This window comes from Bactrocera oleae, chromosome 6 (genome assembly GCF_042242935.1).
Source record: "Bactrocera oleae isolate idBacOlea1 chromosome 6, idBacOlea1, whole genome shotgun sequence".
NCBI lineage: Eukaryota > Metazoa > Arthropoda > Insecta > Diptera > Tephritidae > Bactrocera > Bactrocera oleae.
This window is the reverse complement of record NC_091540.1, coordinates 41426462-41445953: the sequence shown is the minus strand read 5'-3', so window position 1 is coordinate 41445953 and position 19492 is coordinate 41426462. Positions and strand designations below refer to the sequence as shown.

Sequence of the window (19492 nt, the reverse complement as noted above, 5' to 3'; positions counted from 1 at the left end):
AAACATATAGAAAAACCATTTTAATCCATTTTTGTGAATTGGGACATTTTAAAACAACTGACTTTTGAAATTTCAATACTTAAAAGGTGAAAAAATGTATTAATTCTCAATTAGTAAAAGTTTTTTATAATTTTCAATTGAAAATAAATACTACTAGGCTTGGAATCACAAAAGACTTCATCACATACAATTCAATTTTGCGTTTTCTTTCATTTTTATTTTTTTCTAATTTTTGTTAGTGATCTTCAACAGCGGCAACAAATCTCTCTGTTCAACTATTTTTCTGTAGGATTTCAATCTCTTTTTCCAATTGCTAAACGTCACACCTACTGAACTTTGACAGTTGCTTGAGTTCAGTACGTTTTGGAGTTTATCAATTGCGCTCTCATTTCCGGTGAGAGACGAGGGGCATCTCTTTATCTCTGTTATCCATGTTCTCGGCTTTCTGTAAAGCGCTTGTACCAGAGAATGTTAATGAATTCTTTTACGTTCTCTGCTTGTACCACTTATAAACACTTTTTTTAGACAAAGTGGACTCACCCTTCCTAATGCAAGCATATAACAAAAAAAAAAATATCGTACACAGCCCGCGAAAAATCAAAATTCACCTTTTTCCTTTTCATACAATTGTATTTACTTACTTATAATCTAAAAGCACATCAGAAATTGACATAGCCACATTCATTCACATCGATTTTTAATTTTTGTAAAAATTTTATAAAAAACAAGATAAGCGTTAACTTCGGTTAAACCGCAGCTATAAAATCCTTTAAATATAAAAAAGTTGTCCATACAAGCATTGGATACCGATCGTTGTGTGGCAGCTATATGCTAAATTTGTCCGACATTAGTGGTTCCAGCAAATGAGCAGCTTCTTGGGCCAAAGGGATGGGCAAAATTTCAGGTCATGCAAATCATATACATATATATTTTATAGGATTAACATCGGAGATCTGTGTGTTACAAACTTCGTGACAAACTTAATACACCCTGTTCAGGGTATAATTAAAAAAAAAACTCGACAAGGAGCTTAGCTGAAAAATACTACCGTAATATGAGAAGACTCTCCGCCTTTTCGAACTTACGAAATTAATAACACTGTGTCATTTCATTCGAAATGCAACACTGGTACTTCGAACTTTTTTCTATTCAAAGTGCAAGAGGGGAAATTGTTATTCGTATATTTAGTTTTAGTTCAGACGCGAAATAAATTCACTGCTAATAAAAATTAGTTGAAATATTATCGTTATAAAATCAGTTGAAGAATGTTTTCTTTTTAGTTTTAAAAAGTTTTATATTTGATTGCATTTTTCGAAAGCACAAAGTGAAATCATCGACAAAGTTCAGCGCGAATTATGTGTAAATTTACCCAAATCGATTTTCCACGTCTGTAATAAAATTTCTCTGCGTTTAAAAAGAATATCAACAATAAAGACCCAAATTAAGAACGCAATTCAATTACCCTAAACACAAATAATATAAAAAGGATAAAAGCGTTTATTTACATCTACCGAAGGTAAGAACACAAATCTTTTACTAATAAAAGACAAGAAATTGCAAATATTTTATTTGCTTTTGTGTTTTTTTTTTTACAAAAGCAATATATTCTCAGGGTAGGGAGGCTGAAAAAGTGATTGTAACAACGTAGACAGTTTTTTTGTGTGCATTCGGCATATGCTGTTGGAGCGGAAAGTTTTTACTTGATTATCTGAAAATGCCACGAAGACATTTCATTCTGTCTCAGAAGCCTTTAAAATTGATCGGTTTCATTCTAGTTATATATATTTCGGTTCATTTATAGTATTGATTGCATAACTATGGATAAAGATGTTCCCACAATTTGCCAATACATAGATGCATACTAATAAACACTTGCCAGAAAAAATCTTCGTGCAGCAAATCAAATCAAACAAAGATTAAGTATGTCAATTAATCTACAAAACAAATCAATTCTACCTACATGTTTGTACGTGTGCACATATGTCCATACATTGCTATACTCTATAATACACTATTAAAATCTGAGATTGAATCGACGGCTCAAATGTTGTTGTTGTTGTAGCGGCAGAATTTTGCCGAGTTTACAGTCCTTAGCCGGAATAAATCCGGGTCCGTTCCGGTTACGTAGACCCGACTGTCGTGGGAACGGACGGCTCAAATCTACTGATAGTGTATGTCAAAAAAGTTGTAGCGCTTATCAGGTCGCCAATTTAACAAAGGTTAATTTATACACAATACTATGTGGATGTGGAATTACATTTGCGATTTTATATTGAGAATTAGCATTGAACTTTGATTTTGGACAACAAATTAATTAAAACCTGAGACCGTAATGATTATAAGTTTTATTCAAAAAGCCACTTAATAATGATTATGTATTCAGTTTATTTTCTTCACCGAGTATGATTAATTTTAATTTTACAATAAATCATTATTTAATGATTATTTTTATACTCTCGCAACCTGTTGCTACAGAGTATAATAGTTTTGTTCACCTAACGGTTGTTTGTATCACCTAAAACTAATCGAGTTAGATATAGGGTTATGTATATATAAATGATCAGGATGAAGAGACGAGTTGAAATCCGGGTGACTGTCTGTCCGTCCGTCCGTCCGTCCGTCCTCTAACTTGAGTAAAAATTGAGATATCTTTATGAAACTTGGTAGACATGTTTCTTGGTACCGTGAGACGGTTGGTATTGCAGATGGGCGTAATCGGACCACTGCCACGCCCACAAAACGCCATTAATCAAAAACAAATAACTTGCCATAACTAAGCTCCGCAATAAGATACAAGACTGTTATTTGGTACACAGGATCACATTAGGGAGATGCATCTGCAGTTAAAACTTTTTTTAAAAAGTGGGCGTGGTCCCGCCTCTAATAGGTTTAATGTGCATATCTCCTAAACCGCTAATGCTATAATAACAAAATTCACTAGAAGCAAATGTTTTTAGCACTTCTATTGACGGTGTGAATCGGGTGGCAACTCCGCCCACTCCCCATATAACGGTACTGTTAAAAACTACTAAAAGCGCTATAAATCAAGTACTAAACACGCCAGAGACATTATATTTTATCTCTGAGATGGTATAAGATGACTTTATAGGAACCGCGTTCAAAATTAGACAGTGGGCGTGGCACAGACCACTTTTAGGTGAAAACCCATATCTTGAGATCTGCTTAACCAATTTCAACCAAATTCGGTGCGTAACGTTCTTTTCATGTTTCTATGTCATAGTGCAAAAATGGGCGAAATCGGATTACAACCACGCCTATTTTCCATATGACACCATTTTAAATACCACTTGATTCTTTCACTTTCCACTATGCAAATTAAGCAACAATGATTATATCGGCGTAAAACTTTGCGTGAATAATGCAATTAAAGTATTCCACCTTGCGGCCAAAAATTGTCTAAATCGAACCAAAACTGTTCAAACCCCTAAGTACTAAATATGTGGACCCCAGTGCCAATAGTTGCCCTGCTACCGAAAATATCAGTCAATCCACAAAGAAATCTCAAACGAGTATACCATTTGACTTTGCGAGAGTATAAAATGTTCGGTTACATCCGAACTTAGCCCTTCCTTACTTGTTTATTTTTATTTTTTTTGCCCAATGTAAAAGTCACTTTTGATTACAGGTTCTTCTGAAGTTTTTTCTATGTCGATTCTACGTATTTGATTTTTTCAATTAAAAATCGCTACAATAATCATTATTTACGGTCTCTGATTAAAACAGAAATCAAAACATTTACATTTAAAATTATTACTAAAAAATATAAATAGATTTCAAATTAACCATAAATTAAATTCATATGCTTGAAATACTTGTATATGGTAATTTCCAATATGCCCCAAAAGTGTAGTCTCGTAAGACTTACATGGCTTAAATCGGGTAACCGGAGTTAATGTTTTTTTCTTGTTAAATGTATCATCAGTTGAGTCAAACGTACCAAATTGCTGGTTATCTACTATCACTGAGAACTATTGTAATTTGCAACATAATAATTAAAGGATCATTATAAGTCATACTGTACATACTCGTATGTTTTCCGTTGCTAATTGCATGCAAGCACGTGCATTAAATAATTAAAAAATTAAAATCAGTACAAACGTGCATGAGACACCATATGCAATGATTAAATAAAAGAACTACCAAAAAAAGTATAAGTAATATATATGGTAAAATGAGTCGTATGTATGCATATCTATGTTTTATTGCATCTATATTTTATTTAATTATTCAAGTGGAATTTATAAAATTCGATAGCAACATTTCCTAAACCTTCTTGGATGTTATTCCTGTTTTATGTATTTTTAAGATTTTTTTTCATATATCTATAGGCATGTTACCAACAATAATATTTATCTAAATTAGTAAGATATGGAAGTATACTCATTAATCGGGAATGTACATATGTATGTATGACTATCTAACTAGGTAGAGTGCATTAATTATTCGTCGAATCTACAAAAAGTAGCGCGTGTGCATATTACTTAAATTTGCTTATTAATGAAGTGTTGTGAATAAGGTATCAATAAATGGATATACTATTCCTAAACAAGTTTGTAGGTAAATTTACTTCAGAGTTAATATTTTTGTCTCAGAAAACGCTACAAACTCGTGTTTACTGGGTTACTAATATTAAAATAAACCCATTTACTTTGTTTGAATCAAATCAATTTGCATGGTTTTATTTTAGAGTGAATCATGAGTAAATTGTGTTTATTCAAAATTTGTAAGTTATTTTTTTTTCGTAGTTCATCGTCTAAATTCGTAAATTACGCCGGCTACGTGGCGTGACTGTTTTCACTTCGTAGCTTATCGCGATTTTCGCTCGCCCGCTGTGTTTGGTCAGTGCTGTTTTAATTATTATTTTTTGGAAATGGAAAAAATAGCTGGTCTACGTAACGAACTGGGGATTTTTCACCTTATCAACCCAGTGATAAGATTTTCAAATTTCAACGTTACAAATGTTTAAAGTTTAGTGGTTATTTGACATTGAAATTAATACTCGCATGTGTGTTATGTGCACATACACCTTTAATAGATACATATCATAGATACATACATATGTATGTATGTGGAAGTATAATTTTATGATCAACTTTGTCACCGTTTAAGCATACCAGAGACTTGGCCCGTGCAAGGTCTCTGTTTGCAGATAGAATAATTTGCTATTTTCAAATTGTTTAATTACGCCTCCTTTAATTATTATATTCATACTACCTTGTTTTGGCTGAAGTATTGATTGCACTCCCTCTAGGCCGACTGTGATTGTCCTTAACATGGAAGCGTTACATCCTACAGTGAAATTAATGCAGGGACTGCAGTTTGCTGCCAGCAAGCATCGTACGCAACGGCGCAAAGATAATGAGACACCCTATATTAATCATCCCATAAATGTGGCAACAATTCTCGCTGTGGAAGGTGGTATCTCCGATGAAAATGTACTCATTGCTGCTCTTTTGCATGACACTGTCGAGGATACCGATGCCACATTTGAGGAAATCGAGCAACATTTTGGCGAGGAAATTTGTGAAATTGTACGTGAGGTCACCGACGATAAAACATTGGAGAAACAAGAACGCAAGCGTTTGCAAATCGAACATGCGTCAAGCTCAAGTAAGAATGCCAAATTAGTGAAATTGGCGGATAAGTTGGACAATCTGCGAGATTTAGGCAGGAAAGCGCCAATCGGTTGGACGCCTGAGCGTCAAGAACAATACTATGTTTGGGCTAAGAAAGTGGTGGATAATATGCGTGGTACAAACACAGAGTTAGAGCGCAAATTAGATGACATTTTTAAAGCGAAAAAACTACTTTAAATACATATAGGGTACTTTCCAAATATATATTAATTTTTAATTATTTGTTGAATGAAAGCTTTGTGGTAAATAAAATTCAAATTTTAAAATACACACACATTTAATGTTATTGCTAATTGAATACATTTTACTAAATACCCCATTTTATTTGCTGATATATATTACGTAATTTATTCCGACGTACCAAGTTATATACATTTATAATTAATTAGGTTTGTTTACATTTTTAAGCCGCTTATCAAAATGAAAACGTATAACGGAAGCAGACTTACCTTACCTTACAACCATATGTTGCTTCAACTCATATTTCCACAAGTGATAGCGATAGAAGAATAGCCAGGCCTGCCTTCCAGACGACAATTTGTTTGGGCCAGTTCTGCACTCTTGAAAAATCACAGCATAACCTATGAATTGTTTACAGACCGCAGTGTGCTTTGTCTTTTGACAATAAAACAAATATTTCGCTAAACAATCCTGCCAAAGAATATGACGTCAGCAACAACAACAACGTCAGCGAATTTTCCGTTGTATCTACAAATTTAGAATTTTAACTTGCGTTGGCCAACGGCAACATATGTATATTCTTTAGTGGTCTGAAATGTGGCATGTATTCAATGCGTGCTTCTTTTGACTGTCTTGTCTATTAATATGTGTAATTGGTGCTTCAAGAATATTTTCGATAATTTTTTTGATGATCTTTCTACATGCACCACCCAAAAGTTTATCGTTGCCGTTTAAATATTTTGTTATATTCCTTTTTGTTTGGTTTGAAAATGAACAACTCTACGAAAATGTTAACATTTTTATTTTCGAATTCTGTCATGCCATATTTTACATATACATATATCACATCAATTTAAACTCAATAGAAAATAATTTTTGATCGTTAAGAAAGCATATACTTGGCAAACTTATAATACTTAATAAAAACTTCGAAATAACATAAAATGACATGGCATATTTTAATAAAGAACATTGCTAAAAATCTAATTTTTGGTCTCCCCATTAACAAGGTTTTTTAATGAATTTTTCAACTACACATCCTTTGGCTTTTATATCATTGTAAATAAGTACATGAAAATATGTAGCAGATAAACAAAAATACCCCAATATCGCATGATGCTAATGCATACAATATGATACACTTATGATTTTTTGGCAAACTCACTTGTTTAACCCTTTTAGTGCCGGGCCACAGTTTCACAGTTTTACAAGGGTTCGGAAAACTGCTTGTAAAAACCAAACGAGAATTAATATTTACATGATTCAAAAAGCTGCGTATTGTGGATGAAATACAGAACTAAACAATGATACTAGTTTTTCGGAGTCATTTAAATATTATAGAAAAAACAAAGGTATAAACGTTTGTAAATGAAATGAATTTGAGATCTCTTGTAGAAAACGTATTTGCACATACAAACAGTCATATTTTCATCATAATTGTATATACTTTGTATTTCCAATATATATTTTGTAACAAGATAAATATTACATAAAAAAACAAAACACCACTTAAAGGTACGGTGTTTATGTTAGATTTCGGTACTTCCAAGCGAGCGATAGGAAAAACGTCGTCAACAAAGAGTTCAAACAAAAAATATTTTTTTAATTATCTTGTGATTAAATTATATCATTTATAACGCATTTGTATTTATTTTGCGATAGAGTTCTCCTGCTATATAATAAAGCAAATAGTAAAGCGCTACAAGGCGCTGGCCGATATATCCGCTTTGGTACTTCTCGCCAGTGCAACAAGAGCCGATATATCGGCCTCCGACACTCAAAGGGTTAATATATAAGTATGTTACGTATACGCACTGAAAACAACAATATCTATACACATTAATACATATATGAATAACCATATACAAATTAATGTTCGTACGTATGTATTAACATATTATGACGTGTATGTTGGCACAATTAAACAAGAAAAGAAAATAAATAATACATACATATGTATGTATGGTTATGTATGTATGTTTATTAATGCATAGAAAATGCTAAAAACCCAATAAAATTTTGTTATGAGCAAACAACAATATACACACGTGGCGTAAATGTATGACACACAAATTTGAATTGAATGAGTCAAATGAGATAATATATTTGGTTTTTTTTCATTTGCATATTTTTGCTATAATTTTACTGTATATTTTTTCGCCCAAAACAAAAATGATAAGCTTGAAACGGAACAAGCATTCCTGATCACGCCACGATCGTTAAAAGATAGTGATTGCTGTTTGCTAAGTTGGCGCATGGATTTTTGCCGGTTCATTATGACTCGGTTAGCAATTTCTAATTATTCGCCAACACGTTCGACGACGCGCTGACTATTTTACTGTTGTTTCGCTTGTCAACTGGCTGATCGTCGTATTCACGATCATTACCAAGACCAATATTGTGGCTCTCTTTTTACTCATTGTTGTAAATAAATTTGTAATGAATAAGTAAGCCAATATACAGGTTGGTTGAAAAGTTTCTGCGCTCGAAATGAAAAAAATTCTGTTGTTGGTAGGAAATATATTTAAGTTTATGTCATCCCTATAATGACTTTCCGGAAGCTCTTCAAAATACCCGACTACGGCTGTAATAGCTTCATTCGACGAAAAACGCATTCCACGAAGAAATTGTTTCAGGTTTCGGAAGAGGTAGTAATCGCTGGGAGCCAAATCTGGTGAATACGGTGGATGCTCAAGCAATTCGTACTTTAATTCGTTGAATTTTGTCATTGTTAAAACACTTGTGAGCAGTTGCATTGTCTTGATGAAAAATTATTTTTTTGTACTGCAAACCGGGTCTTTTCTTACGAACATTTTCATCCATCAATCAACAAAATTCTATTTGCATCCCAAAAAACTGATGCCATAACCTTCTTTGCTGATGTGATGTGTGACTTCGCCTGCTTTGGAACTGAACAGCCAGCTTCAGTCTACCCTAAACGTTCTTGTTTCAATTTAGGATCATGGTGGTAGATCCAAGTCTCATCCATAGTTATAAAACGACGCAAGAAATCTTTTTTATTCAGCCTAAAACGCTCCAAATTATGCTGAGAAATTTGTTTTCGATCCAGTTTTTGTCCAGTGGTTGCGGTTTTTGGTCATCCTTCGCGTGGATCGCCTTCAAGCCTAGTAAGACCACGTTTAAATTCACCAGCCCTAACTTCAACGGTGCGTTTTGAACGTGAGGACTCTTTATACACCAAGTTGAGAAAATGGAGGTAGTAGTGCTATTTCTTGGTGAGACCAACCAACTTTTCAACCAATCTGTATACGCACATGCTTACATTTATTAAATAGAATTGAGAGGAAATTTTATCTTTATACTTGTTACCCACATATGTACAATATATATAAACACACCACGTATTCACATAGATGTCACAACCTTTTTTTGTAAATACAGACAAACATGTATATATAATATATTTATGTAGGTTCGCTTCTATATGCAATCGCCGCCTTTGCATCGTCCAATTCACTAATTCATCAGAAAGCGCCGTCAGTGCTGTTTCACTGTTGCTAATGTTCACTCGCGTTGTGCTGTTCGTTTTGCCCACCTCTGACTTGAGCTTTAGCAGTCGTACATTTTACCTACTCTACTACGTGTCTATTTAAATAAAAACATACACAAACAAGCTATTTGAAAGAATTATTGCCCACTATTGTGAAAGCAATTCAATTTAGTTAAGTTTTGGATTGTACTCTTTCTTCTACGCAGTATTATAAATTTAGAAGATTTTACACAACCTATAAAATAATAATCGTACGAAAGTATTTCACGTGTTTTATGCAACAATATAAATAAATCAAACTAATAATAAAGAAATACAGCAATAATAATATAACTGTGGAAACGTTTTCTTCAAAGTGAGTGACCAGACTATTTATAGTAACAATTGTGACGTTCAAGCAGTTAATACGTACATATTTATGTACATCGCAGTACTTCCGGAAAGTAAAAAGGTACAGGGAGGCAAATAAATGTTTTTTATTTACAAAAGTTTGTTAATCAAGATAAAATAAAATCCATACTATTTATCAGCTAAATTCTGAGAGAGATGTGAATTGTGTTTTGATAACATGGCTACTTAATAATTGCAAGATACCATTGCAAATATTACAGTTTGATTTCATTTTATTTAAGTTAACTCTTTGATAAATTAGCATAAAACAAAAGACTTAAGAAAGAAACTAAAATTTTTTGACAGTTTCAGAGAGATAAAGTTTTAATATATCTCAAAATAAGAGACGTTAATAGAAATTATGTTTGAAAGTGTGATATTTATTCAGAGAGCATCTAAGTGCGGTTTTCTAAATTTTTTCCTATTTAATTCTATTTTCGAAATAAAAATAACACAATTTGATGTTACACTTTATTTGTTGCATGAATTAAAATCATTTAGATATTAAGGATTTCATTTAATTGAAACTTGTTCTGGCATATTGATTTGTTTGTGCCAATAACGCAAATGTAAAATTCAGTAAATGAAAGAAAATCTAAAGAAAATGTTCAATATAACAAAGAAGAGATTTTAATTTTTCTTCAATTAGTCAAATTTATCCAGCAGAACTACTATTTTATCATAAGGCAGGTTTATAAAATAAAAAACGATTTATAAGTCAAATGTCTCTTACTTACATACATATACATATACATTCATCTCGACATACTGCTAAATGAGCTACATACCATCCTACCAAATTTGACTCGGATTGACAAAAATAACAACAATTTCACGTATTTAATTACAAATTTTTGTAAATATAAAAAACCGATATAAATGTTATTCAATTGCAAAATCCTAAAAACTTCAATTTCCTCTTAATAATATACATATATTATAATGATAAATATGCAACTGACTTTCAACTGAATTACGCGTTGTCAAGCTGCTTTTAAGTAATTTTTAATGAGCTCGTCTGACGAATCTCCATATTAAACACTCTTATATAGAACTACCATATATACTAACATACCGCACCCAGCGTACCCAACACATGTGCATATGAAAAAAAGGACCATGAAATTGCGATAAACATGTATTTCAATGCTTACATTTATATACTTTTTGTACTTTGATTTTGAAAAAATAGGGTACCCAAAAGAAATTTAACAAAATTCAGTCGGTATGTAATCAGATAATCATATGTATAGCCAAAGTGTAAAAGTAAAAAAAATAGTAGATCTTTTTCCTTACATTGTGTTTTGATATTATACCAAAAAATGTATGAAGCCAGATTTCAATTTAAGCAACTTTAAAACTACACCCACGTGAACGAAATTAAAAATAACTGTCACCGAAATTACTAATTCGGTTTAGAATATTTTTGTATTGAACTATTTTCGTTGCAATAAAAACTGTAAAGTAAATGTAAAAAATTGAGTGGGGAAATGTTGAACAAATCGTAATCGTAAACATTTTTTGATAAGTGCTCTAGAAGCTGTGGAGAGTCCTCTTTCTGGACAATTAAAAGTTATCAACTTTAAAAAGATTTTTGTGGTCATTATTGGAGTTTTAAAAAAATTTCTTAAACGACAACATGCTTTCCTTAAGCGTTAAAATTAATTTTGAGTCAAAACCCGTCAAATTCGATAGTTTTTATAAAAATGTGATTAGTTTAAACCAAAAAAAATTTTTTTTGTCCAAAAAAGATTTTTAACTCGAAATTTACTTTAAAAGTGAGTGGGTCGGGCTGCCTCTAGATGTAAAAAAAAATTTTTTTTCCAAAAATTTCCTTTTTTTATAATCTACAAAGTTGACCCTCATCCTAAGCAAAAAAAAATTTTTTTTCGCTCCGCCCTAGTATATAATAGAAAAGGCGATGAAAGCTTACTCTTTTAAATAAGATATAACGTAATATTTGCACCGAATAGTGTTGGGTATATAATATACAAAACTTCGGCTGGGTTTTGAAATATGAAATTAATCTATTCCTTTTTGTCTTGAACTTAGATTACACCAAACTAATCTCTCTCAAAGTATTAAGCTTCGCTTATATTTTTAATACATATAACCATAAATAGTGAAGATATCACCTACCTAACATAATTTCTACTTAATAGTTAGTTACTTATCATTATTTTACCCATTTTCTTTTAATATAATATTAATATGTAAATATAATAAACAAAATATATGTTATTCCAAAAAATATAACTTTTAATAGCTCTTATATGATAACATGCTGCAATTATATTTTTAAAAGTATTAAATAATTTTTATAGAAAACTGAGTCTGTTTTTAACATGAAGCACATTTGTATGTATGTATATTATATTATATTTGTGTGCATATGTAAATGTTTCTACAAACAAACGCATTAAGTAATTGTTTTTACTTTTTAATTGCAGGTCATTTTAATTTAAACGCGCAAATAAAAAATAATATTGCGACATAAGCACAACTACTGTTTAATTATCGCATGAGCATTGAGAAATTACAGGGGCCACAATAGTTTGTTTTTTATGATTGAATCTGTACAGTCGAAACTGAATAAAGACAACAATTGTCGCTTTAATATATAACCAATTGCTTGGCGCACATGCTGTTCAATTAGTTGCCTCACCACTACCACAGCAACTACATACATACATGTGAGAGGAGAGAGAGTGCTGCACAAAATTCAAAACTGAAGACGCCAGTCGGTTCGCCAATTTCGTACGTCGTATCATTATCATCCTTTCTATCTTCACACGTACTATTCATCATAGCTGCTATATTGTTGTTGTTCCTTTAAACAATTTTATTTTGAACGTTTTGCTGCTATGGCCACTACATCAGTGCTCGCTAACAATCCAATTTCGACACTAGCATCAGCGGTCGCTGTGAATTCCTCATCATCGTCTACGACTACTACCTCACCTACTTTAATTTCAACACGTAAACGCACCTACGAGACTGCTATCTCAATGCCCGCTGTCGCAACAAAATCTCGAGGAGCAACTGCTGCTGTAGCTAAAGCATCACTTGCCAACAAAATGAATGCGAATGGTAATGATGTTGCACTCAATGATATACATGTGGATGGTGTCAGTACAGCAACTGCTGCAACAACAAACAAAGATTATACACGCACAGTTTCACAATGTGAACCGGATGAGGAAGCGTCCGGCTCATCCTCTGCATACTATGATAGTCCTGTTAAGAAGGAGTACGTACCGGTGCCACAGCCGTTGCTTACGATCAGTAGTGGCTCATCAGATTTTGCGGTGAGTGCATCTCCTTTTTTTGTATATATGTGTATTTGTTTTAACTTCTTGTGGCACAAATTCCCATTTTAGATCGGTTAGTAAAAGCAACTAACACACTTAAAGGACGTTCTGAGAACAAAATTTAAAAAGCGAAACTGACGATATTATTATTTTTTTTCAAAGAATAAATTAAGCATTTCTAGTTTGGTAGAACCAGATAACCACATTGTTTATCTAAAGGGCTAATATACCATATGTATTTCTTAGATATTTATTTTATGAAGAAATATACAATAATATCACATATGGGGTAAAAGGTTCAAATGTTCGATTTTATTTAGTGATTCGTCAAGAAGCTATAATTACTTATGCAATTACTACAATTTATATGGTATATGTAATTGCTACTTAATATAATTATTAAATTGTTTGACTCATTAAATAATTGATGTCCAACGAGTAATCACTTTATACCATATATATATATATTAGTTTATGTATACGAGAAGTGCTGACATTGTGGAATAAAATGTAGAAAATCCAAATATAAGAAATGAAAATAGAAATAAATTTCGAATAAGCAATAATTTTATCATATGTTAATAATCATTCGACCTTCTGAGGCGTAAAAAATAAAAAGAAAACAATATAGATTTTATTTTTTTTCTATAACTATACAACTAAAATTGATTAGCTAATTAATTCAGACAAGAACGAATGATTGTTGTTTTATTTCATTGCATGAACAAGTGGGGTTATGCTCATAAAAAATTCGATAAAATCGCCTAATAAAGATTAACATTGCGCATGGAAATCTGCTGATATATTTTTTATTAGGAAAAACTAAGCGTAGTAAAATGAAATGCAATTTCAACTGAATTCACTAAATGCGCTTTTAAAAATATTTTGGAAAACACATCCAGCAATTTTCAAAGTTATATAAAACACAACAAAGAAATTCAAAGCAAATAATAAAGAGATAAGAAATACAAGGTTGGTGGGTTGTAGATTAAAACCTTTTGGATCATTATAATGTTTAGAACGACCGCCTCCACAAATAAACCGTGTCTACGTAAGTCAATCGGATTAAAATGTGTTTGGCGAATGATTTATGCTGATGCAACATCAATGCTATGATTGCCTAAACTATCTCTAGATTGTTTAAAAATAATCTCTAGATTGTTTAAAGTAATAGATCATTGCTGCTCTGGTTTTAGATCTAATCGGTACCCCGTAAAGTATGAAGAGAACTTAACTTCTCTTTTTTCAGATTTGGGCTATACGTCAATTTATATTCTGTATGTACATATGCATCTATATAAATAAATATTTTGCACGTCCGATCCGCATCTTATGCAATTTTCTGTACTTATAAATAAATTTAACTGAGTTCAATTGCCTCCTTTCTGGCTTTGCTCCATAGTTAGACGTATGCGCTCGAAGCATTTGAGATGTATGACTTCAATTAAAATTTTATATTAATTCTGGATCATTTATCAATAAAACCTTAATTGAATACGATATGTATTTTATTCTGTTGGAGTAAACAAAGTAAAAAATCATTGTTTATTTTTGTTCAATTAAACCAACCATATTTTACCAACACATTGCCTATAAACATTTTACTCCACATGTTCCCTAAAATACATATGTAAATCTATTTAGATCGCAATATTATTATTCAAAAATAGATTAATCTTCAACAAATCAGTGATGTATTTTTAACGACAGTGACTGCTTCCCTAACCACCAATATCACCATAGCAGTCATCATTGTAGTTACACACTTCGAGTGAGCAAAGCCCAATTGATAAAATTGATATGGGAAATTAGCATACTAGGTCGGCTTGAAAGGCAGTATGACACTGTTTAAAATAGATGGGCATATATGTATAAATGTTGTTTAAAATTGTATAAAACCAAGTCTTCGGTTGCGACAAGTAGTCATTCGAGGATCAGATCGCAATGTGGATGGCAGTGAGGTGTATATTCCAAAGAGACGAGAAAATACTATTTTTGCCACAAGTCCAATTCAGACAGTTGCGCGTTCCGGGCTTAATTAAACGAAATTGACGAAGTCAAACAATCCGCGCTGGTCGGTCTTAAATTGATTGCTTGAGTAATAATAATTTGTTTGTGTGCTCTCAATGTGGACTTGAATGTGCAGTTTAAGTATTGTACTACCCCCCCATGTGATGAAAGCGTTTTTATTATAAATAATGCGGAAAATACACACATACCCTACGGTTGATTTAATGGTTTTATTTGTAGTGAATTTTTTCACTTTTGCAAGTTTTACATGACACCCCCCGATAATAATTATTTAAATGTAAATAGTGCTACATAAAATAACAAAATTCTTAGTCTATCACGATAAATATAATTATGTAAAATAATTTGGCGAGCTTACACTATTTCTGGGAAAACATGTAACTGTAGTAATTATTTTTATATACGTCATACGAGTTAGCAGCTCTTTTCGCATACCATTCTGGCAAAACCTGACCAAATTGTAAAATAATTGTCATGAAGAATATTATAAAGAGGATCAAATTTCGAAATAATTCATATTTATTTATTTGATTTTTCTTACGAGCAAAAGATTATTCTTTATGTGGTATAAATGCGCTCAAAGAAAGAGCGATTGCAAGAAATCAAAAACGAATACAATGCAAGGTGAAAAATCACCAACATAGAAATTAAAATCACGCCACTTTCAAATTGACGCATTGTACGTTTAAACATATCTACAAGCATACATAGTAGTACATCAATATTTAGAAAGTCATATGTAAATACATACGTGTCTTGATGGGACACTTTTTTTATGGCAAAATGGTTTTGAAAAAAAATCCAACAAAATAAATTGAATACTTCACGCCTTAGGACATTATTTTATCGCCAAATTTTAAGAACTTAATTAGCACATTAATGGATTTTTTGTAAATACGGTTGCTAAGTGCAAAATTGTTAAACATACAAATTACAATATATATCGTCACCTAAAATGCAAAACAAATATTCAAAAAACCAAATTGATGTACAAAATTTTAAACTTCTGCTGTCTGATAAAACCAAGTTATATTCAAAATTAAAAACAAAGTTTCATCAATTCCATGATTATATGTTCGTTCTTTTTTTCCCTATTTATAAACCATCAGACCTACCTATGATAACTGTATTCAATAGATTGTAAATCACACAAAATCATCAAAATGTAAATAGAAATTTCATGAGAAAAACAAAAAACAGTTTTTTGACATTATGGATTGAAAATTTGTTTCGTAAGAGGAAGCACGCTCCGTAGTAACAGAACGTTATTCCAAATTCCTCTATAAAAATTACCCACGTCAGAAATGTCCGGTCCAAATATTTAACACTCTGTATTCTTCAATTAAAAAAACAAAAAAACGCCTTATTACTTTTTATAGACATGACAGAAAAATCATATAAATTTTATGATCTACTTTATTTTTGAACTCGTTTTGGATTTTAAGTAATATCAACGCATTTTCTGTCACTTCATGATATCGCTTCTTTAAAAATAATCGCTGGTTTATAAAATAAAATTACATATTTACATCGTAAAATTCAACAAAACAAATCAAAGATCAGAATCACCAGAAAAAGCAAAAGTTGCGTGCTATAGTTCATTAAAAAAAATTTGAAACGTTTTTCGAAAGGCCACAAAAATTATAAAACGTGTGAAATATGACAACAAATTTGGTGACGGCCAAACCACAGTGCTTAAAAATGCTGCCAATGGAAATGGATTTCAAAGATTATGTAATATATGCACATACAAATATGCTATAAAAAAACAAACAATTCGTCTACAATTAATATAAATATACAAAGAATTAAATTAATTATTGCTTTTTTCTCATTGCAGACAATTTGTAAGCCAGCACCATTGTCCACCGACGAAGAGGCTGTTGTGGAGCGTGAGAAATGTGACTACAATTATAAAATCACCTATCAAATGGCGCGGTCTGGCCAAACGAAACGACGCGTACGTGTCTACGCCGATGGCATTTATGACCTTTTCCATCAAGGTCATGCCAGACAGCTAATGCAGGCGAAGAACATTTTCCCAAATGTTTACTTAATTGTGGGTGTGTGCAATGATGAGCTAACACACCGCATGAAGGGGCGTACTGTTATGAATGATCAAGAGCGTTACGAAGCGTTACGTCACTGCCGCTATGTCGATGAGGTGAGCATGTTTATCAAAATACACCTCTTGGGAAATTAAACAAAAATTCTAACATAAACTTATATAAATATGTTTATGTCGTTAGATTGTTCCGGATGCCCCTTGGACTCTATGTGAAGAATTTATTGCGTCAAACAAAATTGATTTTGTTGCACACGATGACATTCCATACACTGGCGCAGGCGTGGAAGATATATATGCGCCATTAAAGGCCAAAGGCATGTTTGTTGCCACAGAACGCACAGAAGGTGAGTACTTTATTTACCGATAACAGCTGTTTAATAATAATTTAGCTATTCCATGGTGTGTTATACTAACTTTATGGTAGTATTTTGTGATAACTGATAAGTTTTCGAGTTTTTTGTTTTGTTTTTGTCTAAACTTTTGTACGTTATAGTATAATCTAGTGATATATTCCGTCTAATCAAATTTGACTCGGCCTGAGCCAATTCAAGCAAGGCAACGCTTAATTAAAATTTCCATACAGTTTTTATAAACTTCCGAAGGTGCCTTCAAGAGAATATTGATTTTTTCGGTTACGGGTCATTTTTGGAGCATATTCATAAACTCATGTTTCGTCAACAGTAATGATGCGTCGTTTTTTGACTTCAGTTCTTTCACTGAATGCTTGTGACCCTCAGTTAAACGCAAACTTGCCAAACACACACTAATTGACATATGGAAATCAAACTTCACATGAGCATTAAAAAGGTTGTACAAATCTAGGAAGAAATTTTATATTCAATTCGGTTTGCAAACGCAATTTAAATGGACCAGCCCGCGTCAAATTTGATCAGATAGTTTATTGAGTTATAAATTACTTTTCTTTTTGCCTCAGATATGAATTCAAAAAAACAGTAGTACTTGTTTATTTCTTTATTAATTTTACTGCATACCAACAACTGTGCATACAATTTTTTTTTGTTTTTTAATAATTCTCTTTTTTCTTATATTTCCGCTCAGGCGTATCTACTTCAGATATTGTCGCACGTATTGTCAAGGACTATGACTTATATGTACGCCGAAATTTGGCGCGTGGTTACTCGGCTAAAGATTTAAATGTCTCATTCCTTTCGGAGAAGAAGTTTCGATTCCAAAATAAAATGGATGAGTTAAAGAATCGCGGACGACGCGAACTGAACAAGGTGAAGGATGATATCATCACTAAATGGGAGGAGGCATCTCGTGACTTTATCGATGCATTCCTTTTACTTTTCGGACGCGAACGTCTTAATCATTTGTGGAATGAATCTAAGGGCAAATTAATTCAAGCGCTCAGTCCACCCGGCAGTCCAAGTGGTTCTATAAATGGTGATGATGATGAAGACGATTTTGATTATGATGATGATGATACCGACTTCGCAACTGTACGCATGCCGGCCACTGCTGCGCGGAGTCGAGTCACAGATAGTCCTACATTACGTGGTAAAACCGATCGTGTAGCCGATTCTGCCAAGGCCACCAAAATGACAACACAAGTGAACGACGACGACGACGATGATGATGATGGCGAATATGAGCATAGAAGTAATTAGAGTAATACGATATCCAAATATTTCGTAGGTAATATTATTATTGTAATGCAAAAAATGCGAAATGAAAAGCAAAAAAGAATTACATTAAAGAATAACAAATACAATTATTTGCATACATGCAAATGTCTTTGGAAACAATGAAATATTTCGTCAAGGAATAAAAAAAATAAAATAAGTCATAGGTGGAAAAATGAAATTGGAACCTAAATATAGCCTATTATGTGCAAACGAAGTTACTAAAGAATCTACATAAGTTTAATAAATAAAAAGGATCACAGACAGCTTTTACGATGCAACTTCAGTAGTTAGTTAGAGTGAGAGAGCAACAGAGTTTGAGCGCGAGTAGTAAATGTACTTTAGAGTTTTCGAGCCGAAGAGCAGCAATGTATTTACAGTTATTTGAATTTACACTTTATGAATATATCCTCCGAAATATCTTCAATAGAAAAAAACTAAAAAATTAATTTCAAATAGTAATTTAATTGCTACACTCTTACTGCACTGCACAACTGTTTGACGATATGAATTGCAAAAGCATGTTATTAAGAATAACAGTATCAACAGGACATGCCACAAAATACGATGCTATTTATTCTACAGTTGTATATACGTAGCTTAGTCAATTGGCTACCCATTAGGTTAATCTCGATCTTGATGAATTAAATTCTTTAATAATAATCTAAGTGCTTATTTATGACTGTATGTTAAGTAGT

The 19492-nt window shown here is 32.3% G+C and overlaps 2 protein-coding genes across 4 annotated transcripts; both read left to right on the top strand.

The window, feature by feature from the left end:
* The first annotated feature begins 1368 nt into the window (after positions 1 to 1368).
* On the top strand, positions 1369 to 5933 carry Mesh1 (Metazoan SpoT homolog-1). Of its 2 annotated transcripts, XM_014233177.3 has the most exons (3): positions 1380 to 1516; positions 1599 to 1920; positions 5273 to 5933. In XM_014233177.3, exon 3 carries the CDS (start codon positions 5295 to 5297, stop codon positions 5832 to 5834), a length of 540 nt encoding a protein of 179 aa, XP_014088652.1. In that variant the 5' UTR covers positions 1380 to 1516; positions 1599 to 1920; positions 5273 to 5294; the 3' UTR covers positions 5835 to 5933. The 2 variants fall into 2 exon arrangements, with proteins under 2 accessions (XP_014088651.1, XP_014088652.1); XM_014233176.3 differs by lacking the exon at positions 1599 to 1920 and having other exon boundaries at positions 1369 to 1516.
* On the top strand, positions 1379 to 18883 carry LOC106616500 (choline-phosphate cytidylyltransferase A). Of its 2 annotated transcripts, none has more exons than XM_014233175.3 (5): positions 1379 to 1516; positions 12189 to 13046; positions 16921 to 17244; positions 17330 to 17492; positions 18208 to 18883. In XM_014233175.3, exons 2-5 carry the CDS (start codon positions 12603 to 12605, stop codon positions 18777 to 18779), a joined length of 1503 nt encoding a protein of 500 aa, XP_014088650.2. In that variant the 5' UTR covers positions 1379 to 1516; positions 12189 to 12602; the 3' UTR covers positions 18780 to 18883. The 2 variants fall into 2 exon arrangements, with proteins under 2 accessions (XP_014088650.2, XP_036222675.2); XM_036366782.2 differs by lacking the exon at positions 1379 to 1516 and adding an exon at positions 9340 to 9799.
* Positions 18884 to 19492: the final 609 nt, after the last annotated feature.

Bases quoted from the DNA above. Each gene is read 5' to 3' on its own strand.
- Mesh1 (XM_014233176.3), top strand. From the start codon at position 5,295: ATGGAAGCGTTACATCCTACAGTGAAATTAATGCAGGGACTGCAGTTT.
- LOC106616500 (XM_014233175.3), top strand. From the start codon at position 12,603: ATGGCCACTACATCAGTGCTCGCTAACAATCCAATTTCGACACTAGCA. The intron at 17,245-17,329 runs GTGAGCATGTTT...TTATGTCGTTAG, and splicing joins ACTGCCGCTATGTCGATGAG to ATTGTTCCGGATGCCCCTTG. The intron at 17,493-18,207 runs GTGAGTACTTTA...ATTTCCGCTCAG, and splicing joins TGCCACAGAACGCACAGAAG to GCGTATCTACTTCAGATATT.